Source organism: Excalfactoria chinensis, chromosome 4 (assembly GCF_039878825.1).
Source record: "Excalfactoria chinensis isolate bCotChi1 chromosome 4, bCotChi1.hap2, whole genome shotgun sequence".
In the NCBI taxonomy this organism is placed as follows: domain Eukaryota; kingdom Metazoa; phylum Chordata; class Aves; order Galliformes; family Phasianidae; genus Excalfactoria; species Excalfactoria chinensis.
In genome coordinates, this window is record NC_092828.1 from 46300868 (window position 1) to 46328408 (window position 27541).

The 27541-nt window shown below is 36.6% G+C and overlaps 1 protein-coding gene across 2 annotated transcripts in view; it reads right to left on the reverse strand.

Moving 5' to 3' along the window:
* GALNTL6 (polypeptide N-acetylgalactosaminyltransferase like 6) overlaps nt 1-27541 on the reverse strand; it is a 421154-nt gene that overhangs the window by 248708 nt on the left and 144905 nt on the right. For both annotated transcript variants that reach the window (XM_072334685.1, XM_072334684.1), the window contains exons 2-3: nt 26423-26531; nt 5332-5470 (exon numbers count right to left, since the gene is read on the reverse strand). In XM_072334685.1, coding sequence (XP_072190786.1) covers nt 5332-5470; nt 26423-26531 — 248 coding nt within the window. The remainder of the gene's footprint in view (nt 1-5331; nt 5471-26422; nt 26532-27541) is intronic.

Consider the following 27541-nt stretch of genomic DNA (forward strand, 5'->3'; position numbering starts at 1 on the left):
CAGCTAATCCTGTTGCTAACAAGAGTGTATCTGCAATTTATGTGAATTTTTAGTACTAGAGCTGGAATTTCACTTGCTTGACAGTACGCAAACTTATGCAAGATGATAGATGCTTAAATGTATGAAAAAAAATGCCCCAAAATGAAGTGAGAATTGATATCAAAGAACAAGGAAGGTATAGTGAAGCTTTAACTGAAAATATTAAATTGCCAGTAAACATAATCACTATATTCACCTGTGAACTGCAAAGGTCTGGAACTCCAGAACATTCAGTCTTTCTCACTGATCTTGATATTACTAGTGCTTTCCAATAGCAGTATTGTTTTTGAGAGCTGAAAGTTTTAACCACTGTCAGGAGCTAACAGTCTTGGCTATGCCAGATGCACAAAACTGGCTGTAGGGTAAATATCCTTCAGTATTCCTTTCCCTACTGTATTTAGTTTTCACACCTATGTTTACTGCAGCTTGCTATTTTCTCAACAGTATGAGAGGTTTTACTGCAATGCAGGCAACATGCAAAGCATTCAAACCCCACAAGAACAACTTTCCAGCACCTGTATAAACACCTTACTTCTTTTATTATTATTATTATTATTTCCAGTACACAGACCCATCAGTCTTGGGCTATCCTTATTGACCTACTCAAAACTGCAGCGACTGCTCCACACCAAAAGGGTGGAGACAGAATCATCAGTCTCTGTCCCGATTTTAGATGTTACTGCCATAAAAACAGGCACACAAAGCATCCAGAAAGCATGTAGAAATTTTTCCATTGGTACTACCAATACATATCTTGCAGAGGAACTGACAGCAGGCATGACAGAGACAGAAGGACAGAAGTTTTCTCAAGTATAAAATATTCCTGATCCTGTTTTTGAGGAGTTACACTTTGAATGAGATGCCCTGAAGCACTTGCAGAGAGCAATCTGGTGAGGCTTGGAAATGGGGACATTGCCTATCATGTTTTGGCACGCATGACTTTCCACCTTCACTACATTACACGGTAAATGCACGAGGAAAAAGCAGTCAGTAATAACCTCCAGCTTTCTCACTACTAGAATTTGTGCTTTATCAGCTGCTCTGAGGCCAGATAAGGTTAATATAATACTAACAAACATCAATACCAAGAAAGGCAGCCCTTTGTAGAGAAGTCTGAGCCAATACTTTTCTGAAGTACCAGAAGTGGGCTAGTAGATTCTGTGGTTTGTAGCCTGCAGTCAAACTAAGCATAAGAGTAAGCAAGTTAAAAAAAAAAAAAAAAAAAAAAAAAAAAAAGTTGCATCAGCTAGCTAGTAACTGTTCCAAGTTAAGCACACCCAGAGTGCCTCTTCAGCATCCCTTGATAGCAGTGACATCTGCCCTCTGAACAATGAGATGGCACGGAATTATTTTTCTACTGACTATGGCAGATATTACTTGAGTGCCTCTGAGCTAACTTTTACAGCTTCTCATGGAGTTTTCCATCATTAAGCATAAAGAAAAAAAAATAGAAAGCAGAGAAGCCAGCTTCTCATCTGAAGGGAATGGAGCTGCAGAACAAGAACTAGGTCTGGAGGGCAGAAGCCAACCAGAATGTTAGAGGATTCAGATATTAAGTACTGCGTGATTATAGAAATATAACACCAGCCTTGAATTTTTAAAATGCATTTTCCTCCCATATGAGTCCAGTAATTCTATGTTGTCATGGTTTCATGATTTTTGGTTATAGGTATTCCAGATCATAACATCACGTAGTACATTGGGAGTTAAAGAGTTAACACAAAATTTAGTAAAATATAATTAAGGAATAACAATACTCCACAGCTATTCCAAAGAGCCCCAAAAAATGCAAATAAAGCAGAACACAACAAAAGCAAACAAGCCCACGCATCCACAGCTAAACAAAAAATCTTAGGATGACTCCCTGCGTGGTTTTCACAGAATCACAGAATTGTAGGGGTTGGAAGGGACCTCTAGAGATCATCGAGTCCAACCCCCCTGCCAAAGCAGGCTCCCTACACCACGTTGCACAGGTAGGCGTCCAGGCGGGTCTTGAATATCTCCAGAGAAGGAGACTCCACCACCTCCCTGGGCAGCCTGTTCCAGTGCTCCGTCACCCTCACTGTAAAGAAGTTCTTGCGCACATACAGCAAGAGCCACTCAACACTTAGAAACACTGACTCCAGACCATGTCTGCTGAAAACAAACGTCACAGAAATCAGGCTGGGCATCTTAAGTATACAAGATGAATTATTTAGGGTATCAGTATAAAATGGATCTACTTATAGCTCTGAAAACCTAAAATGGATGAGATTTCTGGTAATAGATTATTCAGGTAAGCCAACAAAGATTTGTACATTTGTGCATGCACAAGTATAAAGTGTTTTACAAACCACAGACACACAGATACAGATACTATTGGAATAAACCTATATGAACACACCTACTGCATGGAAGATCTTGAATCATAATGCTTGAAGTTTCTTGGCAACCAGAATCAACTTCAATTCTTTTCATTCACAAATGAATAGCTAAAAAATTAGATGCTCTAGTTTATGAGGAATTAGGAGTTTCAAATAGAGTATATACCACAATTCATATTCACTATTTAGGATAGATGATTGCAATCATTCCCCCAAGCCTCATCAGAAGTCCATTTTGAATATTATTCAAACTTGAATCAGATTTGGTTTTACTGGAACAAAACCAGTAAACACAGATTATTTCAGAATGCAGAGAAGAATTAATGGTAACTGTTAGACAATTCAACAGCAGTTTTCCTTTCCCACAGAAAATTATCACAATTTTATCTACTGTCTTTAGGAAGTTTGTTGTATCCCAGGCTAAAGCAAATGGCTCAGGCCAGCAAAACAAACAAACAGCCTCCATTTCCGTTGGGTTTTGAAATATCTTTACTAGAAGTACAGAATTTTAACTTTAAACAGTAAATCCATGGCTAACTCTAAATGTTTCCCAGAACTCAACTGTTGCCTTCAACTTTAGGTGACAAGCAGCCTTAACTTCACTGAACACAACCTGAAGTCTCAATGAACTGAGATTGCATTTCTGTTTCAGATTTTCATTTGGAATAATAATTAAAAAAACAACAACAAAGACCAAGCACATACTTAAATGCCATTTTTTCTACACTCTGGATAGCCTTAAAGCTATACAATTTTTTTCAGATGTTATGGCAGGATGTTTACCCTGAACTATCCATTGACTATCTCCTCCAACAATTCAGGTATTCCAAGGCAAAAAAATGTTTCTTACCAGAAATGCCTTTCCCTTCAACATAAACATATAAAATTTCCCTAAACTTTTGCTGTTATATAGGAAACAAATCTGGCCCATTTCCAAACAGCTTCTGCATGGAATTTGCATGGGAAAACCAAAGAAACAAACAAAATCTGTCCTAATTCAGATATACTTTGCACTGACCTGTCTTGCAAGCCCTGCTTCTATAAAGAAAAACAGCTCTGTAAGGTTAGTTGGTTGTTTTTATTTAAGGCAGGGGGGTGATGGTGGGCAAAGAACAGAGGATTAGTTAAAGTGACACTGTAAACATCCACTTCCATGAAACTGGTACAGAAATAAGACATGAAAAGAACACATAGAAATGGCGCAAATATGACTCAAGTGCAGCTAGAAGAGGAAAAAAAAAAAAAAAATGGAAGATATTAGAGGAATGCAACAGAAACATATAAAGGACTCAGGAAAGTTGTTAAAGTAGCCTTAAAATAGAACTTAACTGTTTCATACCTCCAGAGATTTTTACAGCAAACACATTTTCATTTCTTAAAAAGGAAAGGAGCATCCATATGAATACATCTTTCTGAAGCACTCTAAATAATGTCACACTCACAGGAAATAAGTGAGAATATGATAAAACACCCACAACAAAAATGAGAACCTGAGAGCTTCTCAGAGCCCAAACATCTAAGCACTTGCTTGGTTACCTCACTCCCTTGCCAAAATACATATTTTGCAAATCCTGATCTCAGTTTCCAAAGTGAACAAGGAGAAAGTTCATCTGGGTTAAAAAAAATGGGTTATCTATCTCTATCTCTGCAAACTTCCAGAATACCAGTTTCTTAGAGGTGGGACTTGAAGTTTATTTGGTTGAAGACTTTGTAATAATGTAACTTTGCTGAAGTGATTTCAGAAATATAGGAACTACTACAGCTGTTTAAATATATTTAGTTCTTAATTGCAAGATTCATTACTCAATTTTTATTGCATTCATCTCTACAGACAGCACAAAACTATTTTATTTGGTTCTTTAAACCAAATCCTAACTTGTTTCAAGGAGTAACTACCAGAAGCACAGAGCCTACTATGTCACTTTACTATACTTCTCAGTATGCAAGCTATGCATAGAAATATTTCTTACAAGACAATGAAGTCAGTTAACTAATGGACAGTTTAAGCTACAAGTGTTTAATGTAAGGAAAGTAATTTGGACACGACAAGTCAGTTCACTCAGGACACTACAATAACATCCATCACACAAGACTTCATGAAGATCATAGGAATCTAGCTGAACCGGAACATGAAAATGATGCCTTGAAGGTTCAAATTTCCCAAGTGAGACACTCAAGTGAACCCAATGACAGATAGGGCTAGGTTTGGAGGAGGAGCGGGGCACAGATAAGGGCTGGTGCAGCACCAACATGTTTCTACCACATTACTCACTTTGCTTCTGGGGATGCATGGGGAAATGTCAATGACTATGCAGATAGCAGTGAGTGAGAAACAAGTTATCTGAAGCTCAGCTTGCAAAAACATACAGAGAGCACAGACATGGCACCTCTATTTTGTATTTAATAACTGTCTTCTGCAGTTTTACTAACAGAGCATGGAAGAAGAATATAGAAGGGTATTTCTCTTCCTCTCTGCACCCCATCAAGATCTCAAGATTTTTATGTAACAAGCCAGAATAAATCTTTTTGAGACACTGGTCCAAAAATTTAACCAATTAAGGTGTATGCAACTTTTAAGTCTGCCAACAAAGCTCTGCAACTATTAACAAGAGAGATCCAGAATAAAGTTTTCTAGATATGAAGTGTTATCTATCTCCACCTAAGAAATCACTACCCAGAAATGTCATTAAAATCATTTCATAACAAGAAGAGGTCTTCTATAGTCTCGATATGTAAATAATAAGATGTGAAGCCACTTTAAAAGACAGAGAATATGTTTTAAGTATAGTGAAAAATTTACTATTTCCTATTTAATGAAACTGGCATTTTGCTGAACTCTCCTATTTCACTTCCCAGGACAACAGCTTATTTAGATATATTCAAAGAGAAAAACCTTAGAGTGAATTAGTTCACTGGACAATTTACATACTTAGGATGTCGGATGTCTGGCAGAGATCGCTCCAGTGCTATATTGTTGCTAACAAATATGTTGAAGCCATTTTCTCTATAAGCTGAATCATCATGGTCTTCCTCTGTCAGAGGGTACGGCTTTCCATGTTCACCTTTCCCTACAATGAAACAAAATAATTATTTGTCTCAAACTGATAGCACAGAACGGACTACAGAGACAAAAATAACAGTGCAATTAGTATATTGGCTCAGAAACATATCTAATTAACTTCTTCCAACATCTTTATTGATAAACACAGGACATAAAGAATAAAATCTTTTGAGATGTTCTTAACTTTGCATTTGGTTTAGAACAGGTGCTGCAGAAGAGGCACAGAGCTGTCAGCACAGAGTTCATTCCCTCTCCAGTGTGCAGGACTGGCTCATAGGGATGACAAACTTCTTACGCCTAGATAAACGTCAGAACAAATCTTATGCCATCTCTGCTTCTTCAAGAGAAGTTATTTTCCTTGGCTCTATTTCCTCAGATTGGAGTTCGCAGGTAAGTAAAACTTTATTTTGCTGTTAAGGGAAAAGAGTTTTTAATCCATTTCTTACTCTTCATTGCATTTTTTTTTTTTTCCACAGTTCCATGGGCCTTTTTTTTTCTCCCTCTTTTGTTGCTTCAAAAATCGAATAGAACGCTCATTTAAATTAGAAGAAAAAACAAACCAAGCATGTGTTCTTTTCACCTCATGAAAAGTCTCAAAGATCTTCCTCTGTTAATTTTATGGAATTCTCAATTATATATTCACGAGGAAAACAAAACTTTCACACAACAAGCTAGATTTACTAATATTACTGAGGGAATGCAGTTGGACTGTTATGTATAGGCAGAACAGTGAGATTAAATTTCTCCTCTTCAATACTTCAAACACAATTTCAGGGAAAACTAGATTTAAGCTGTATCTCCCTTGTTACTTGGGCACATAATCATGACAAGCATCTCAGCTTGAAAAATGAAGGGTTTGTCTATTAAAATTATCCATAGTTTCTAATGGTAGTTATACTACTTTGTTAAATAACGTTAAAATAAATCCACTTCAGCACAGGAGAGTGCAGTGCCTGCTACCTGCATTTTACCTGGTTAAGATTTCTACAGTGAAACAACTAACCAATAAAGCAATACTTCTGATACTCCAAATGCAAACATATAAAGCAGGTAGAAGAACATATGTTAGAAATTACCCTCAGTTCACCCCAGTTGCCTTCCTTTCAGAGACACAGTCAGCTTAAAGCCATTTTATCTGTAAAAATTCAATTTATAGATTAAGCTAAACAAAGCCTTTTTTGCATCAGAATCCACTTTTCATAGTATAATTCTGAACGAAGGGGTAGTTTTCAGCAAACTGTTTTTGTCTGATCTGAGAAAATGGAGCACTCAGTTATGCAGTGCTTCAGTAGGCAAAACACCTCCCTACACACACTATTTCCAAATACAGCTTCAGCATTAAGGTTTAGGGCATCCAACATTCCAGAACAAACAGTAATGAAACCAAATGTTTTGCTCTGGGCTCCTTAAACACCCTTGCACTCTAAGGGACCAGCCAGATGTCCTCAGTGCTTCTAGAGTCTTCACATTGCCTATTTGGTTTAGGAAAGTGGTCACTTCATTTCCCTAAAGAAACCAGCTGCTAGTTCCCTGGCAAAGGACAGACTTTCTATTCCAGCTTTTTGTTCCCAAGTTAATTCTCATCAACTCACTTGGCTTGCTTAGTACCTACCTCAGGCAACTATACCTTTCTCTCTTCCAGTGAGAGAGCAGAGAATTAACAATAACACTTGAAAGGAAATGAAAACACAGAAGTCTTTTTATTTTCAACTAACTTTTTATCCTCTTCGTTCTTACAGAGGACACAGCTCTTTATGCCTACTCGTGGTCTCAAGAAGACGTGCATTCCTCTATATTCCATCTTTATTTTAGGTTGGATATTAGAAAGAACTTCTTTACAGAAAGGGTGGTTAGGTACTGGAATGGGCTCCCCAAGGAGGTGGTTGAATCGCCATCCCTGGATGTGTTTAAGAGTCGCTTGGATGTGGTACTCAGGGATATGATTTAGCAGAGGTTTGTTGTTGTGGTATTGTTTTGTGGTTGTTTTTTAAGAGATAGGCTACTGGTTAGGCTGCGGTTGGACTTGATGATCTTCAAGGTCTTTTCCAACCTGAGTAATTCTATGATTCTATGATTCTATATCTCACTAACCAGCTTATAACCTCTATGTTCTTCTTCCTCAGTGCACACTCACAAGAAAATAGCTCCTCTAACTTGAGATCTTTTAAGAAAATTAATCTGCTTCCCAGCTAAATTTGGTAAGTGACCACGGCCACTTTATCTGATCCTCAGCTGATCAGGAGCAGCTGCAGGAGGGGATGAAGAGGAAAGCAAAGCAAGCTGGGAGAAACAGTCAGTGGTATCCTTAAAGCCTATGAATCTCTGTCAGTGGTCTAAGTATTTCAAACTGCAGGCATAAAGAAGTTTAAAAGAGGCCATACAATCAAAGATGCTGCAGTTGCTCATTTTCAGATAAAACATTCTTTTTATCCCGAATCTTGCTGTATGGGAGATTGGTAATCACAGCCTGAACCTCTGATTAATCAGCTGAGGCAAGTATGGGGTCAGCTGTGGGAGCACAGGTGAGAGTGATGTAGCTGTGCTCCCGGAAGGGGTGGAGCTTGACTCCATCCCCTCTGAGACCTCATTTAAGGGCTGACTCCCACTGGAGCAGTATCTCTTGGAGATCGCTCACCAGGGAGGACTGCCTCAGCTGCTTCAGTCAAGGCACCACCGTTGGTGAGTTTTCCCTTTACTCATTCACTTATATACCTTCTGTACATTTTGTTTCCATCTGTACATTTAAAACCAATACACTTGCACAAACACGTACAATTTCACTGTAAGTCTTAATGAAAATACTTGATGTTATTTATGAGGGGAGGGAAATTGCATTCTGAAGTACTCTTTGGTTATGTTGTTTCGTTACTAACAGGTATTTTGTCATTTTTATTTTAAAATAATTCTGAGATACACATTACCACATCATAAAACTAATGTGAATTTTTATGATTTCATACTTAATATGGGGAAGAACTACAACATTTCAGAGTCACTCAGAATTCAATTACATCAGATCTGTTTCATAGCACAGTGACAATAAGCTCCCGTAATTCAAACCCTGAGACAGACATCTTAGCCCCAAGTATTTGACCCATTGCAATATATAGATTGCTTTTGCACGTATACAGGAACATGGGTCATAAGGCACACTAGAAGTTGTGAAGCATGACTACTCCCTGACACTAAAATACAAGCTTAGAGGCATATGGGCTTTTAACAATCCAATGGGAGTTTCTCCCAGCTTTTACTTGCCTTCTTACCTTTCAGCTGCTCTGATTAGCTAGGGCTGAGACAGTCACCTCCCAGCTGTACAGCAGTTGGTTAATTTTCCTAAAAGAGCTCTGGTTAAAAAGAAGTGGTTTCTAATGGCTGGACTTGAAGAAGAGAAAGTGTTTAGAAGCTGAATATAAAAATGATAATAAAATAAGGATTACTTCTGGAGAATCATTAGGCCTCAATGTCCTCGTGCAGCAACTTGCCATATAGGAGTCTTCCCAGCATTACAAATCACTGTAGGCATATTAAATTCCCTTCTGTCACTGACTTGCCTACCTAGATTACTGAAGGCAGTTGCCTTCAGCACACTCTGGTTTGGAGATGAAATATCCCAAAGTCTACTTAAAAAGCCAGTCAATGGAAAAAAATCACAGTACGAGAAGAGTAACATTCTGGTGAGAAAGAGAACCAAGAGGCTTACTGTGCAGGCTACAGAATGAAACTTTCAGACTACTCAGAGGGAGAGACAAGCCATCCTATGCTGGTTGTTCTGCCTGAGGGCAAAACAGGAACTGAGAAAGGCCATCATAGCTATAAAGAACACAAAGGGAAGCAGGCCCTAGTGTAGCAAACAAAGCCAGCCCTAAGACTTGCTCCTAACCCTCCTAACAGGTCTTCTTGTTCATTCACTCAGATCTTGGTTTTTCAAAAGGCGAGGGAAGGAGAGGAAGAATCCTGAAGGACCAGAATCATCTGCAGCAGGCTTCACTGTGGGGCACAAGAACAATCTGAACAGCGCTATTAATTCATGAAGTGCTCTCTAAACTTACTGATTGCAGAGTTCTTACACCTTGATTTTAACTTTTAGCTCATTACTCAATGTAAACAACACTTGGAAAATATACTAGATTTTTTTTCTTTAATACCACATTACTTCTGAAGGTGACATCTCTACGATACTTAAATGTTATTATTATTATTTTAATTTAATACACCACCACAAAACTCTTATCCAGTGACTGTCAAATAAACAGAGTAAAGTAAGATAATCTGGACATCCAGAGAAAGTACTGACTTGGTCAAATTCCAGATGCTCAGGAATTTTTTAGCTCCTATCAGGGATATTACTGTCCCCTAGGAAACAACATACTCTACACCTAGCACTAATGAATTTAAGTTTTATGCTTGATAGCTTGTGATAATTGATAGTTTAAGAAAACCTCAGTTAAAGCATCTACTGTTTTTATTAAATACAGATGCAACAGAAGGAGAGCAAGCCTTATTTTTCAGCATATGGCATGAAAGGAAGCTTAGGGTGAAACAAGAAAATCAGAAACATTCTGTATCCTCAGCACAAATTTGTAATAGCAGAATAATGTCTCTGGATCAGCCAGGCATGATAATTATGAAGAGAACAGGGGTACTGCTAGCAAAATGTATCATCTGGAAATAAGTTTGAACATCTAACAAAAGAGAAGTTCTGCATAGCTTCAGCATGCAGTGGATAACAGACCTTGCTTGATAAAATTAACAATAAAAAAGCACATTTACAACAGTGTAATGGGTTACAAAACCATGACAAACAGCTCCTGTTTTTTTTCCCCTGTTTATTTTCTTTCAGATGAACATTACTGATAGCTCAGTTGGTATGAAAAAAATACAGTTTTGCCAAATGAGTTAAAGGAAGTTAATGTATTGCTTGGGATCTTAACAAAGGGTAAACAGCACAGCCCACTCAGTGTACTGTGTACAAGTCTGAACTATTCACTGTTTATATCCACTGCTATCGGTTCACTCATGCTAAGTCTCACAGTCACACCAAGGCCACAATTAATGAAGAGCATGTTTCAATTTAGAAATGTCCAAGCATGACATCTGTAACTAGGAATGAGAATTTTCCACATGCTAAATGCTTTACTATATAAGATTTCATTTTAATACACTAACATAAAAATAAATTCACAGTATATTCTACTATTTTGCATAATAATAACTCTTTAAAGCAATCAGAAGGGTTTTTGTTTTTGTATCTACACTATTTCTGAATTTTCCTAATGCATTATGTTTGTTTGTTTTTTTACTTTGGAAAAAGAAGCTGCATAGAAAAATGAGCCAAAATTCCCTTTAAGCATGTACTTCAGTAACATGGCTTCATACAAGTTTTCCATATTTTGCTGTGTAAAAGGAGTTTGCATTATTTTAGTTAATAACAGATAGACCATTCTGAATTTGGACTGCCGTCATACTCTGCCTTTTGGGGGAAAAGAGAATTGCCATTTAAAGGCTAATGAAATAATCTTATTCCTCCTCACAGATAGGGGCACGGTGTGAAGCACATCAGTTAAAATTCTGGTTAAATTATCTTGAAATGAATGGTGATTTCATAAACATACACAATAGGACTTCTTTTTTTTGACAGTAAATGCCTCATCTACTCCTAAATTATTTACTTTTAGTAGAATTTTCAGCCTGTTCAAAAATTTCTGTATTTTGAAACCTACAGAAGACATTTGCGTGAACATTTTTTTAAATTACGTAAAAGTAGTTTGTGACACAAGTCAAGTTCAGAATAGATCTTGGGGAAAAAAAAAGTAGAAAGGGAGGCTACCTCATCAAATCGCTTTCTTGTTTCACACTGTGGAAGGCTCTGCTTTCTTTGAACAAATGCTTTTGCGGTTTTGCATGTTAGCATTCATTTCCACTAAAAAGCATTTCAGGTCAAGAAATGGATAAAGGAAACAGGTTATTAACACGTTAAGAGTGAGAAATTAAAATGGTACATGGCTCCCATGAAAGTAATTGCCTTCATATGAAAACGGTAGAAAACAATATATTTTTTATAACCAGAAAAGTAGGGAAGCAATGGGAGAGGCAGTCAGAGAAATGGTGCAATCCATAAATGGTGAAGAAAAGAATGATGCTGTGCCTCAGAGAGATCATTGATACAACTTTGACTATTGAGTGAAGTTGGTCTCAATCTTAAATTACAATAAACTCTAAGAAATGTAGGAGAAGGACTGGACATAAGTTGCTGGAACTACATATTTTTTCTCAAACTCAACAAAACTTGCAGAAGAAATAGAAATACATTTGTCTCAATTCTCTTCTACTTTGCCCAGACATAAGTGTATCCCATAGCTGTACAACTTCATAAGCCTAAATTACAGGAAACCAATTTGATTGATTTTTTATCAATGAAAATGGGATTAAAAATGTCTATTTGTTTTATTTTCTTGGCTACTCTATCCGGTAACAGCTTGAAAAACCACTGCACTAAGATTTACTATGCTGAATTATTTATTACATAACTCTCTCAAATTCAGAGGCAATATAAAAGGCTTTTCCTTAGTGTTACAGATACAGCTGTAATCAAATCTTACTTATGCAATTGGGAAAAACAAAATCCCTGGCATCTAAATCATGAGCAATACATTTTTCAGGCGAGAATAAATCATTTATTTGTAAATATATAACAAAATTTATTTATTACTGTTTCAAGATCAAACCAATATGGAAAATAAACAAAAATCCACTCCAGTTTTCTGGTAGAATACACTCAAGTCCCAACTATTTTATTATCATTCAGATGCCAGTAGCATATATTTGATTTCTTTTCAAGGACCGTGCAGTCCTCAGTAAGTGGTTTGGAAAAGTTATTGGGCATGAATATAAGGCCTTGTGCTTTCACTACTGCTGTTACAGTAATGTGATGGTCAGCAGGAGAAATATGAACTAAATTGCCTCTCTCTTTGGGAATGGCTTTAGGCAAGTAGCATTGGTTGGAAGAAAAAGACAAATCTTCAAATTTTCTAATTTGATTGCCTGCTCACTTCTATTATTGGAAAACAACAACAACAAACACCCAAAAAACACAGAAGAGGGATGAATATGTTCCTTAGAGTTTTGAGAGTGTGTGTACATATTGTATTGTAGTTCAATCTTTAGAGTACATTTTGATTAACACTAGCATCAGATAAAAATGAAAAGAATCTACTGCCAATGTAGAAATGAGATACATGCTTATGGTAGTGATGCATTTTCCCCAAGAAAAAAAAGCAGTTCCACACAATGTGGTAAAGTAAGAGCATTTCCTTGAGAGGAGATCAGAGATACAAGTGTAAACCTCTGAAATAGACTTATTTTACATATGCAGTCTTACTATGTTTGAAAAGCATCAGCGTTAAAAGAAATGCATATCGAAGTGAAAAAATACAGCTTTTAAACTGCATTAGACACTTTCAGATTTCCACAGACTATCCGAGCTGAGGCTGTCTCTTCATGTTAACCTAAAGATTGTAACTTCTGTGTCAGAATGCAAGAAAATAAAAATGGCATGAGATTTTAAGGTGCCGTGAATTGAGGGAAGCAGATTAATGGTATTCTGCATACACTATGGGAATAGCTTTGCGTGCTCAAACAAACAGAAACTGCTGCCAGAAGACACAATGGTTTAGTGGGCACCTAAAATTTGGGAAAACCAGTGGCAGCGATGAGTAGCGCAAGGAAGTAAGGTAGTTGGAGCAGGAAATGGCAAAATCTGGCAAAGCAGCGGAAGCTCCAGGTCACATTGCCAAGGCTCTGGGTAACTTGAATTGACTCCAGTTACACTACAAGGATCAAACCCAACAAAAGTAAGGGGGACTTTAGTATTGAAGTGATGAACAATCAGCTGCCCTAGCTATTGTCCTGTCAAATTAGACTGCAAAATAACCATCACTATACTTAAGGAATTAGTTATTTGTTTATCTTAAATAAAAAAAATAAAATTGTTTGCTGAGCCAATCAATTTGCAGGAAGAGAAAATGAGCTCCATGCTTGGGAGCTTAGCTCTCCCAGGTATCTAGGCACTCCTCTGGATGTTGCAGCTTGGCCCCCACTGCTGATGTTTGCATCCTAGCAGAAAAGGCACATTACACAGCTAAACAGAGATGGATTTTTCCTACTGCTACAATAACATTTGTATTACTCATTGTATTTTTCTTATTTTACATCCACACAGTGTGCTATATCTTAAATATGCGCATGTTCTCAGTCAATAATTAATTCCTAAATCTTATACTCCATTCTTTCTGGAATATTAAGGTAATATATCCCTTACCTTTTTTGTTCCTTTGTAACATAAAAAAATGTCTCCTCTGAATTTCCAACATACATTCTTGAGCAAAAATACAGTGCATGGGGGGCAGGAAATTGCTTCCTAATACGTCATGAGGTTAGCCTCTGGCACTGTTGTATTTCAGCAAACAGAAAACCAGATGAACTCTGAAAGGTAAACTGTCCAAATATCTGAACAATTACTTTATAAGAATAAATACATCTTAAAAAGTCTACAGCTTGTAACGCTTGCTTCAAAGACTGCAATGGCTTGATAAGCAGAAAGAACCCTTGTACCTTCTTTCCCACTTTAATAAATCTAGATTAAAAAAGGAAGGAAAAAAAAGAGCACATTATTCGATATGTCCAGTGTATTTAGAAAGCTGCTGTTTACTATGCAAGATAAGCAGCAACACATGCTGTTTTGATATGAACTGCTCTATCACTACAGCAAAGCAGCAATATCCACAGCAGCATTCTGCAGGCTGAGCTGAATCTAGTCACGACTTTGTAGCCAAGGGATGCACTGTACATCTTCTCTTTAGTCTAACTACTTATCACCAAATGCCACAGCCAGAGGAATGTGTTTTTCATTTAACATTGGGGCAGACTGGCCGTAAACCATTAATCAGAGCCAAACCTTGTAAGTCCTGAATAAGTAAGCATGTGAGAAAAGGAATACAGCCATAAAAAAGCTTCACAAGGTAACCAGATTATCTGAAGAACGTTTCTTTCAGTGGTTAGATAAATTAATTCATATAAAATTGTTTCAAGAATAGTATTCTAATTGTCCCTAGTGCCAGGAGATTTCCAATAATTAGTGTGTGTGTCCATGCAGATCTCTTAATGCAAAATTACACTTGCACGTGCAGTTTTAGGAAAATACCAAAATACAGAATGATAGGCTTTAAATGGCTTTAACTAACACAAGACATTTGCCTCCTCCTTCTTTCTTCATTATAAGATGTATCACAAGCATGTGCCGTTTAATGCATTCCATCGCGAAGTAACAATGGGATGTGCCACAGAACAACTCTATTATTAGGAGTTCTTTTTTTTATTTCACATGAATCAGTCTAAAGTAGCTCTAAAAGGTGACTCTGTGGCTGTTAGGCAAATAAGATGGAATTGCCTGTAAAAAGGAATTTAGCTATGCACGAGCCCACGGTGTGCAGTAAAAGCACTACCCCACAGTGTGCATCCCACAGAGAAAAAATACATGAGCTGTCACAGCTTCAAGCAAATTTAAATTTAGCCTGTAAGACCTTCCCCAGAAAAATATCTGTATCCATTCTTACATATGGAGATATTAAATACTCACAGCTAAGTCTAAGGCAGTCCCAGGAACAAGAACTGACTTCCAGCACCATGACTCAGTTACAAGACCATTCTACCTCCTTTTGTGAAGTTGAGAAAAGGACTCATAAGCAAGAGGAGTTTGTGAACTCAGGGACGTGATGCTAAGTTCCTTCAGCTGTATGTCAGAATTTTATCACGCATTCAAGTCCACATGGATCCATAGCACTATACAACTCAGTTTTGTTGTTCCCAGATAATATGAAACTGAAGCCCAGCATGTACATAACTACCTAGCTTAATAAAGACATGACTGAAAAACCCAGAGGTACTACAGCCCTCAACAAAATGCATGAGCCCAGGGAACTGAATCAACAACATGTCCTTATGCTTTACTTAAGAAATAGTACATTTTTTCTACTAGACCTAAATCACAGAAAGACCTGGGTTGGAAGGGACTTCAAGGATCATGAAGTTCCAACCCCCCTGCCTGGCAGGGCCACCAAACATACACATTTACTAGATCAGGTTGCCCAGGGCCCCATCCAACCTGGCCTTGAACACCTCCAAGGATGGGGCATCCACAAACTCCCTGGGCAGCCTGTTCCAGGACCTCACTACTCTCCTAGTAAAGCAACACTTTGTATCTCAATGCTCTCTTCTCCTTTCCATGTCTTCTGTCAATTCAGTCACTCTCCTCTTCTGAAAAAGATATTCGATATTGCAGCTGCATACACTTGGAAGCATCATACGTCTCACTAACTGCCTTTCTTTCCTTTTACAAGACACCACTTTTGCTGAGTTCATTAACTTTGTCTTTTATCATTCATTTGGTGATTTAAAATGAGTTCTTCATTTGGAAAGAGCCTTACAACTGACATATTCTTGTGGTAAGGAGAACTAAACTTAATGCTTGACCTGGCACAAACACATCCCTACACAGACTTTGTCTTCCCCAGTCATTGATTCACTTGTTTCTGAATATCAAGACCCTAATTAATGTCAACTGTTTTTCAAGTCTCTGACATAAATTTGACTAAACTTCCTGTACTAAAGCTGACTGAAATTGTGAGTCAATATACCGTGGAATCAAGCAGACAAATGTGGAGACTCAAAATATCACATTCAACCACAAACTGAATTCCAACTAATGAGTTTAAAACATTTTCTGTTTGAAAGGACAACTCAACACCTACAGAACAGAACTGAGAACTTATCCCAAGGCCCACATTTATACATTATTCACCAGGAACCTGAATATGCCCAATGAGAACATTCTCAGAGAGGTTAATATGCTGAAAACTGTTGTCTGGATTCAGCCAAAAGTATTTGCTGAATTCCTTCCTATTTGTTGAAGTCTGGGTTAAAAGAAGCAAATAAAAATATATATATATTGTCAAACAAACTCATAAATTTTGTACACTTTATGAACCAATGCAGTACTGTCTCATCCATCACAGCAAGACAAAAAAAAAAGTGCTGAATATCAAAATAGAATCTCATATGCATACAGCTTTAACTTAAAGATTAACAAGAAACAACTACCTGAAAATCTGTTCCTCGTTCAGAAAAATTAAAAAAAAATACCAAACTCTGTTATGCTGATTCATGGTGTAATCATGCAATACATGGTAATTTTCAATTCTACTATTGCACATATGAGAAAAAGCTCCTCAATATATCTAGTCTTTGAGAAGGGAGGGATTTTCAACAATCATGCTATGAGAGCAAGGATACATGACTCTCTAGCCCTCTATTAACACAGTAACAGAAGAGGATATTAAGTAGAGATTAAGTTGTAGGCTTTGTTTTGGAAACATTGCCAGAAATACTACCTTTTAAGTTGCTGCTGTTAAATCATCTCTCCATTCATTGGACAACTGCTTTAACTTAGAGAAAGCAATTCTACATATACTCCTCTTTTCTAATGCCCCCCATACTTTCCTCCCTCCCAGTACTTTCTCAAGGATTAAAATTAACTGTATAAAGTAGTTAAAAACATCAACATGTATAGCTGAAACTGAGAGAAATTAGGACAGGGGACTTAGACTTGACTAAATCCTGATGACACTGTGGAAGACTTTCTGTATAAAATGAAATTGGACATTTTGAAATGGTTTCAATTTTTGATGTATTAAGATAAACTTACTATAGTTACTAAGTCTTGATTCTTTCATTTTCACTATATTTTCAGGATACCTTTTCCACAATCCACAGTGCTTTTGCTAAAATCAGACGTGAAGTTGACAGAAATCATTAGTAATGAGCTCGCTTCCCCTACAATACATTCATCCTCCTGCTCATCTGTAAAAATGAATGAAATGCACACAAAGTTATTGAAAGAATTTGTCCTTCAATAGGCCTTTAATGCCTGTGGGAGTTTGTGCTAAAAATAAATAAATGAATGAAAAAGATGTCTGTATGTGCCATTCAGATTTTTCACAAAGCAATGAGAAACCTTCCAATCAATTTCTTTCCCTCTTTCTCCCATTTGTTTCTATCAGCCAACCAAGAAATATTTGAAAATCTGACCTGTTCTTTATCAAGGCACTCAGTCAGACAGCTGCCCTCAAGGATTCTCATTTAAGGGCCTTCTCAACACAAAGATTTGGCTCCTGAATTTAGCTCTTAAAGGTAATGAGACTAAGGGTCCCTCAAATTGGATCTATACTGAGTTAGGCCTGTGAGCCAAAATTATAGCCAAGAATCCATTCTTTTATCAGTATCCTTATTAGCATTTTTGGGTAGTTACTATCTACTAAATAGATACAAAATGAAAATGTGTTATTATCTAAGCTTATGATATTGCTAAGGAAAACTCAAGGACTCCAAGTTTCTATGTGACACATAAGAATCTGCAGTAAAAGCAAAGAAGATAAGCAAAGAAATAAACAAAAACAAACAAAAAACAAAAACAACAACAACAAAAAGATGAGCCTTTATGAGGAAACGCTGGGTGAACTGTGTCTGTTCAGCCTTGAGAAAAGAAGACTCAAGGGTGATCTGATTAGCACTTATAAGTATCTTAAGTGCGGGAATCAAAGGGACATGGCATCCTCTTTTCAGTGGTCTGTGGGGACAGGACAATGGGAAATGGCCAGGAACCGGAACACAGGAAGTTCCGCACCAATATGCAAAGGAATTTCTTCACAGTGAGGGTGACAGGCTGCCTATGGAGGTTTTGGATTCTCCTTCTCTGGAGATATTTAAGACCCATCAAGACGGCTACCTGTGCAGCCTGCTGTAGGGGGCCTGCTCTAGAAGAGGGCTGGACTCAATGATCTCTAGAGATCCATTCCAACCCCTACAGTTCTGTGATAATATGATCCACATCACAGTCTATTACAAACTTCAAAATAAAACTGATGATTGTATCAGCTGGGGAAAAAGTCATTTAAATGTCATTCAGAAGCAGCAGTATGTTAGTAACTAGCTTAACTTACTGATTAATAACAGCTAATTAAAATGTCAGCCCTCTACAACTTAAGAGCTCACAGCTTTCACTCTTCTTCCTGAAGCACATGAAGCTTGGATTTTTTCCCACTATAACCACTTCAACAAAAGCTAGGAAAAAATGTATGTAGAAAAACAAATTAACTAACATATTGTTTATTTAAAGATTTTTTTTTTTGCATAATATTAAAATTAGATCAGTCTCTCAACTAAAAAAAAAATCCACTTTCATGTATATTGGTGAGTCAAAGCATCACCCATAGTAATGTGGTTTCTTCTTCTTTTTATTTATTTTTATTTTTGTGTGGAAAGGAAGTATATCCCAAATACCAACTCACTGTGAGGGTGGGGTGACTTTGTGTCACATAGCACAGCTTCCTTTTGGTTATGGCTCCCTAAATGCAGTACCCCCAGAGCATTATTTGATGAGTTGGTGTCTATAAAGTAAATCATAGCAAAACAACCTTGTTTTTTTGCTTTTTCAAATATATTGACAGGATGTCAGACAAATCCCTTCACCAGCCCAATAACTTTCCTCTGTCAGCTTGTACAGGGAAAACAGGAAGGAAAATATGGAAAGTCGTCCTACATACATTTAAGTCATAAACAACATTGAGATAACTAGAGTGGATATGTAATTCATAGCCTTAAAAGAAAGTTATGAAAGGAAAGAAGCCACAATTTCATTCATCTCTTTTAGCAATGACTATTCTATTCAACATTTTTCCTGGCCTTTTGAAAGCCAAAATACTAAAATATACTCTGAAATTGTGTTAGTGAAGTCTGCTATGTACCCCGCCAAACACAAGAAAAAATACCCTAGTTTTGTAATATCACATCAAAGAGAAGCACGTGGGTAATATTGTAAAGCAATACATTATTCAACATCTTTGAGGAACCTTAGCAGTTACAAAGTTCAGGCAAGCACCTGGTGAGTTTTAAAGTGTCAAGAGCTTCCTGATTTCTTGTGAAAGGCTCGATTGTGATTTTCATCACGACTGTACTGGATGATAAAGTCTGTAACACACAAAGTTACTGAAAACTGTGCAGGCAGTGCACGTGTGGCACCATCATACTTTGCTAATTCCCAACTCCTTTAAGTACTATGTAGATTGGAAGGGGATTATCCTCTTCTGGGCCTTGTGACATGAATTCAGGTCAAAGAAACATCTTCATAAAATTTTTAAAAGAATCAGTCTCTAAGGCTGGTTTACAGCAGCTTATTTTATGTCTTAAGCTTGAAGGGTGACACAAAAGCAGTAAGGAAAATCTGTCATTTGTCATTCCTTCTGAACTGAAAAGTATGGTGTTGATATGCTGTAACTGCTGTCAAGTACTTGTTCCAGGTCTTTTGCCACAGCTTAGTCAGGACGCATTTCCCCTTTCATTGAATTGGGACTTTCAGAGCAAAACAAGCAACAACTGGAAATCGAACTGCAAAAGAAAGCAATGTTTCTTTGTGCCACTGTGCCAAGATATAATTGCTCTGAACTGACAAACTCAATAATTTTAACACGTATCACAAGAGACAAGTCAACTCAATTTAGACGGTCTACAGAGTTCTCTCTCCTTTCATTCAAAGATGAATCTATTCTGAAGGACTCTCAGTTGTTAAATTCTTTTTCACTTCCTAGTTCCAGGTAGGTTCTATTCTAAACCCCAATTGCTACACATTCTCCAACACAACTTCATTACTTCATCACTAATACCAATGTGAATCCACTGGTAATAGTACTCTTATCCTTAGTCCTAAGAATAAGTTAATAAGTTAAGTAGCAGTCAGGATCTGTTTCTTGTTCTCTTTTGATTTTTATTTTGCTCTAGTTTGTTTGCTCCTCCCTCCCCCTCCTCTCCCACCTTCCCTCCCTGGAAGCAATGAGAGCGACATGCAAATGCAAGGGGTCTGAAGAAGAAATGGAAAAGAATCTACCTAACATCAACCATAAGAATTGCCCCAAATCTCTGCTTTGAGTACTAAAACCACTGCTTTCCGCAAACACTGTCATATTTCTGGCCTCTTCTATAGCCATGCAATAGAAGGCCCAAATAATCCCTTAATTAGTATTGTGAAATGTCATTTCACAGTCTGAGGAAGCAAGTTTGTGGTCATCCAGGAAAAAACAACTTCAGCATCCGAAAAATCAAGCAAACCCACCCTGTATTTTGTACATACCTAGTTTAAAATTCTGGAGATTACATCACTGAAAATATCTCAAAATCCAAACCAATACTTGAGCATATAATAGCCTTATTTATTCTTCGTGTCTGGTTTCAAATTTATCTCAGTTTTCTGTAGTGTGTCCAAACAACTAAGCTTGAGTGAAAGAATCAGATCTTAGTCAACATCACTTTATATTTTACAGCGCAGATGGTTTTTTCATATGTGAAACACTTTATGTAACTACAGTAGATTGTAACCATCTTTTCCTTATTATAGATTCTTTATATGCAATTTCCTTTACAAGCAATGATTAACATTCAATTTGAATTTTTTTTTTTTTTTTAATCATGTCAGACTTGCATTAAAATAAACTGATAAACATTTTTCCGTTTTACAAAACAATACATTGTAAACTACAGGAAGCAAACTCATGATTAATGGTATGAACTATTAGGTTATGACAGCTTATCAGAACCTTGGCTAACACCACAGTTCCAATTATACTGCAAGTTCTCAAATTCTTTCTAAAGGGATTGCAAGTTCAGAAGCCTAAATTAGATTTAGTAAATTAATTTAATATACAGTGTTGACAGACTTCCAAATGTATAATCCCATCTGAAATACAGGATAAGTAAATCAGTGTTTTAGTACATACTTCTTCCCCCACAACTTTGATTATATTTCTGTGCATAAGCACCACAGAACAAATCTCTTCCTACCAAGTAGGGAAATTACATTTAATGTTGCTATCTGTATGATGCTGACTAAAAACTTTTCGAGTCACTCTGGCACTAAGTTTTCCTCTAAAAAATTATTCTGAGCTTAAGAAAAGACACCATTCAAAGTAAGGAGGATTAACCACAGAAGTTTTGCAGAATTATTCTCATTTCACTATGAAGAGCACTTGAACAGAAACGACAGGGAAAAAAAGTCACCAATGAACCAGTGCTTTAGGTCACACAGAAGTCAGCTCTCAGGTGTTTGCTACTTTATACTGATGTACAAAGGCACTCCCAACTCTTCTGCCTCTGTTTAACATAAACCCTAGGCACATGGAGCTTCATGCTCTTACTATTTTAATCACATATACAATTCATTTCCTTTTCAGGTACATATTAGGAGTGCTGTAAGATCTTTTTTTTTTACTCTAGTTTTGATTCCAAGTTCCAGCTTCTGAATTTATGTAAATACATAAGAATCTCTAACCTCGGATATATTGTTCTACAATAAGACTAATCTGTGTACACAACAATGTTGTTATCAGCCTAAGCTGTCTATATGCTTCTAGGTGAGCATCACCTTATCTGAAGCTTTAATGGTTCATCCATCTCTGGTGAACTAATCTGTATGAAATGTCTGCACTGCAGCATGTAAAGGTCAAGACCTTTAAAATACTTCTCTCCTGACCAAGGTAACATGCCAAATAGGCAGAAAAGCAAACACTATACAGAATACTGGCAGGAATTATAACTTCCATTTTTTTCCCCTTCACCTAAGTCTTCCGTATGCTATTTAAATAAATAAATAGGAGAAAAAAAGATGGTGTGTATGACTCAGTAACTGCTCGGATAATGACTGGGTACACTGCAAAAGTTTTTCCTCTGAGATCTTAACAGACAGAAGCAATAAAGCTCAACAGTTAAACAAAAATATTGACAGCTAAATCTTAAAAGTCGATTTATTAATTCCTTAAACTATTTCTTTTAAAGGTGAATATTAAAACAACAACAACAACAAAAACATGTTTAGGGCTATAAACACAGGTCCTTAGCAGTTACCATTCTTTTCTTATTTTGCCTTCAATTACTGTAAATTTTCCATGCCCTTCATAGATTTCAATCATTTTAGCACACACACATGCAGTTAGTAAAAATACAAGGGAAGAAAGAAACCAAGAGTATTTAAAGGGCAGATTTTGGAAATATTTCCTTTACCTAATAATGTGAAACAGAAACTGAAAAAAGAAAAAGGTGATTAATTTCACAAAAAGAATTAATAAAAATTATTCAGAATTTAAAACTTACTATTTGTTTTCCCAACAGTTCTCTGCTTGAAATTTTCCATTTTTCTGCTCCTCCTGTCTCCCTTTTGAAGTACTTTACCATGGGTAAGCTATCACTCATAGTTAGAAATCGCTTTTCAGGATCAGAAATAGAACCATATTCATATACAAATGCTCAATCTGTACTTCTCTAAATAGCTAAGAATTACACGTGTAAATTGTTCCTCTTACCTGAAAAGGGCTATAATTCATTATTAATGCTATTACTTGTGATTGATGAGCATACGCAGCAGAGAATTTATTGATGGAAATAGATGTAGTAATGGAGTAACAACGACACTGACTGATTCACTAAGACTCTGAATCTTACTCAGGGTGTAAAGATAACAGTGAAATCAACAGAATTGCTCATGGATCTTTCTGGATTACTACCTGAGGCCTCCCTGGCACTCTCTTGTGAATTTCTTTACAGGAGCATTCAGCGCATGCTGGATTCCTAGTTCCTTTTTAGAAAGCCAGGAATACCAGTGGTCAGCAGTTGTCATGCTCCTGTAGTGAAGAACTTGATAGAGATCAGTCCTTCCCAAGCAACCAAAGGAAACTAGGGCAATGTCTCACAAAGTAAAGAAATATGCAGAGTTAGTAGCACTAAATGGGAATGATAGGAGCTTTAGCATCCAGGATTCCTCCTCTGGGCAGAGGTCCTGACAGCCTTTTCCTGCTCTGATATCACCACTGTAGCCAGAGCAGGACTAACATGCATATTGATAGCTATCTATGTTATTACCACAATTTGCATTTACATTGCTAGCTGCAATGCAATAATTCTTTCATATATATATATGTAAGACAATATTTACCACCTGCTGAAAAGAAAAAAAGAAAGATGGAAGATCTGCATTTGCTTGTAGTTTTCATAATTTTAATGTAAATCAAGCATATTCTTCATCAAGGCACGCCACAAGGTGCATTCCCATAAGAAAATACAATAATAGAAAGAACCTTTAGTTGAAATGCTGATTTCTTTTCAGAAGGATGGCATAACATTCCAACTTTAATAAAGTCAGTTTCTCTGCTTGTTCTGTTCCCTCCCCTACCATTGTAATAGCTGATTCACTGAATTGGCTACTACAGAAATGGAAGCAATAAAACTTCTGAGTTTTTCCTTCCTAAAGTGTCTATAAAAGGACGTATCACCAAGAATTAGGCTTTTTTATTTTTTTCAAAGGTGAACTTTTACATTCATTTTTCTATATTTCAAACACCGGTTTTGAAGTAATGAAAGAAGATTATTCAGAGAAAAATGGAAGCGATTGGGATGTCTGAATAAAATATCTTTAATTTCACTATGCCTATTCTGTACTGATGAGAAGTATGTTAAATACAAGTCATTAAATGCTCCCTTCTGCTTTTGTGTAAATCGAGGCTTGCATAACTGGAACTAATTGGCTATCTTTCCTTTCCTAACAACAGCATAGCAATTAGCTGCTTCTGCAACTTTCCATCATGTTTTCTCTATTGATTTGTTGCATTCACATATCAAAACCAACAAAGATTCTTAGAACTTCCTTTAAAGTTCTTTATTTCTTCTCAGAGAGATTGAAAATATTGAAACATTACTACAAACAAGCTCCGAGTAAAACAACAAAATAATCTGTAATAAAGAAGTACTTTCAGCACTTTTTCAACACAAAATAAAAATAAAAACAAGACTAAACACAATAGTACAGAAAATATTCAATTAACTTCTCAAAATCATTCTACAAAAGTCATAGTGGTCAAAGAATCATCAAGTTTACAGACAAAACTAGAAATTTTATCTAGGGTTAATCTACAACAACAATGGGTATAGGATGAATGATTTATCTGTATCAAAAGCTATTTATCTAAGATTCTGAGAAAAGCAAGAAAAGGCAAGTTCTACAAGGAGAGGCTCAGGATGTTTGGGTTGCCCAGGAAAAGAGGATGCTGAAAGGTAACCTCATAGCTCTCTGTAGATTCCTAAGGAGGGAAAGCAGAGGGAGGTGCCAGGCTCTGGGGCTCTGCTCCTGGAAAGTGATGGTCTAGATGAGAATGACACAAAGCTACACCATGGGAGGGTCATGGCACAGCTGGGTATAGGTGTAGAAGCTGACTGCCATTTTATTAATCTATGCAAATGTATCAGTCAGATCATGGCAGAATTTCAGAGAAAACGGTGTGTAGCTTACTAGGCTTACTAGGCCTTACTGAGATGGACAAAACTGATAGCAATGCATTCCCAAATTACATGCTAATTTAGAGATTTTTAATAGGTAAAGAAAAAATATGGCTACCAAACAAATTAGCTTTTGATGAGTTATGCCTCCAAAGACTGCTTTGTATTTTTGCCATTGGTAAGAACCAATACCTTACAATATTTTTAATAGAGCTAGAACACGTTATCTCTTTTCAATACAAGAAATCAAGAGTCTGAGAAAATTAAATACCTGTGAGAAAACTGGAAATTCAAGTTAAATTTATGGACTTTTATTTGCTGCCTTAATTACAGGCCAAACAACCCTCTTCCGGTAACTTGCAAGTATTCAGATACAGCTAGGAGGATAATCTATCCGGAGTCTGGACAAAGAGTGGAGAGCTAAGCTTTGTTCCAGCTGCAACAAAGATTTCTCTGAGGACTTCTACATGCATACTGGATCTGGCTAGGATGTGGTAATTTTCGTCACAGTGACCTCTCTGCTGTGTTTTGAATCTGTGACTACAACAGTATTGGTAACACACTGATGTTTTGACCATGTACTTGCATGGCCTCAAGGCTTTTTCTTTCTCCAGCAAGTTGGTTAGTCTGGGCAAGAAGTTCAGAGGAGATTCAACTGACAACTGACCCTAAAACATGATTATGACCATCATCTATTTTCATTTATAGAGGTATTTTGAGGGAGCTGTTAACTGTCTTCTGATAGTTGGATCAAGATGGAATGATTTATTTTATAGCAGTAGATTGGCTGTTGTAAAATAATGACTTTCAGACCCTGATTAAGATGCAATTTAACTACAGTTTCCCTTCCGGCATTTTAAATAAATATATCTTATGCTGAACAGAGATAAATTGTATTACAAAAAGAAAGATTGAAATCTGAACATGTTCCTATGACAGAAATAGGAAGCCTAACCTTTGCACTACAGCCTACAACATAAGGAGGTACATTAAAATTACTTAATGTAACAAAGTGTCCTTCAGTTCATCTGCAAATATGACTTGCTTCCATTTCTACATCATTTTAGACTGTCAGAATGAAGTAGCATTAGTGTAAATAAGACTAGAAGACTGGATTTCAACAATGGTAATAGGGTCATTTGTATTGTTATTCCTAACATAACCCTGGATATTCCTGACAGTTGTAAGTCTACAGGCTTCAGCTGTGACACGTCCTGTGTTTGGAAACCAACACTTTTGCTTACATTTGGTTACAGTATCACAAATGATTTCAACATGAAAAGCATTCTGTTATGACTTTTTTGCCTATTTCTTACTACAATCATTTGGCTATGAGTATTCAATACATTATTTCTATGTTCACTTAGTTATTTTCAGAGATACAGTAGTTGAACTCAGTTCAGATTATGCCTTTGTGACATGCTGCAATCAAATACAGACTGTTACAATTACTTTCAGCTGACTTAAAAGAAAGAACAATGATATGAGGAAAAATATACAGATGAAACACTTGAACTTGCTCTGAACTTAAGCATACCTGAACGCATAGCATCTTTTTGAATACTTTCATAATCGTGCCAATCCTTCCTTTTCAGTCCATCAGTCCAGGTGAACAACTGTCCATCTCCCAGCCCCAGAGGAACTGTCTGTGAAAATAAAAAATAAAACAAAACAAAAACCCACAAATAAATATACACACATATATACGGTTTCCATTATTGCAGAACAATATTTATAATATGCCACTAGTGAGCAAAACATTCCATTTATCCAGTGTAAATATTGAACCTTGACTCCGGTAAATGAAGCTACTTTGCTAAATAATGTGAGAAAACAAATGAATTTAGGGTTTTTTTTTGCTTGTTTGTTTGTTTGTTTTTAACTAAGTAATTAACTGAAGTACGTTGAACATATCTGCAATATTTCTAACCCCTGTAGTGGCTTGCTATAGCTGGCTGTCAAAAAGTTTATGAAAGCTAAAACTGAACAACAGGTTGTCAGAAATGTCTCACTCCTCAACAGATGAAGCACCTCTTATCTTTATTTATATATGCTTAGTTCTCATTTGTGCAAGGTTACAGTTATTGTTAGGCAGCATCTTCCAGTGTTGCCCTTTAACTCTGGGGTTTTCTGGAGTAGTCAATGATGAGTAATTGCTGTTCACATAAGGCCAAACTTGCCTCAGAGAAACAGAGCAAAGAGACTCAGGAAGCACTTTCAAATCCTGTAGATCTCTCTTTGTGGTAAGAGATAATATATATATATATAAATAATATATATATAAACCAAACCAACAAACAAACAAACAAAACCAAGCAAAAAAAAAACCCAACAACCAACCAACCAACAGCTTAGCAAACAAAAACCTCTCCTTTTCCAGAGTCAGGTTTAACTTATGGAAAATGTGGTTAAAAAAGCTGCCAACAATTCTCATAAAAAAGACAATTTACTGCATCTGTGCTGAAAAAAGGAAGAAATTCATAGCTGCTTAGAAGTAACAGAGTTTTGCATTCTGTTGATTTGGTTTTAATCGGCAAGCTATGCAGCATATAAAGGCGTATGTATAATGCATACTGCAAATGTTCTTTAAGCATGTTCAAAGGATGTGTGAAAACATCTGAAAAGAAATTCTTCACAAACAACATTTGACCAGCAT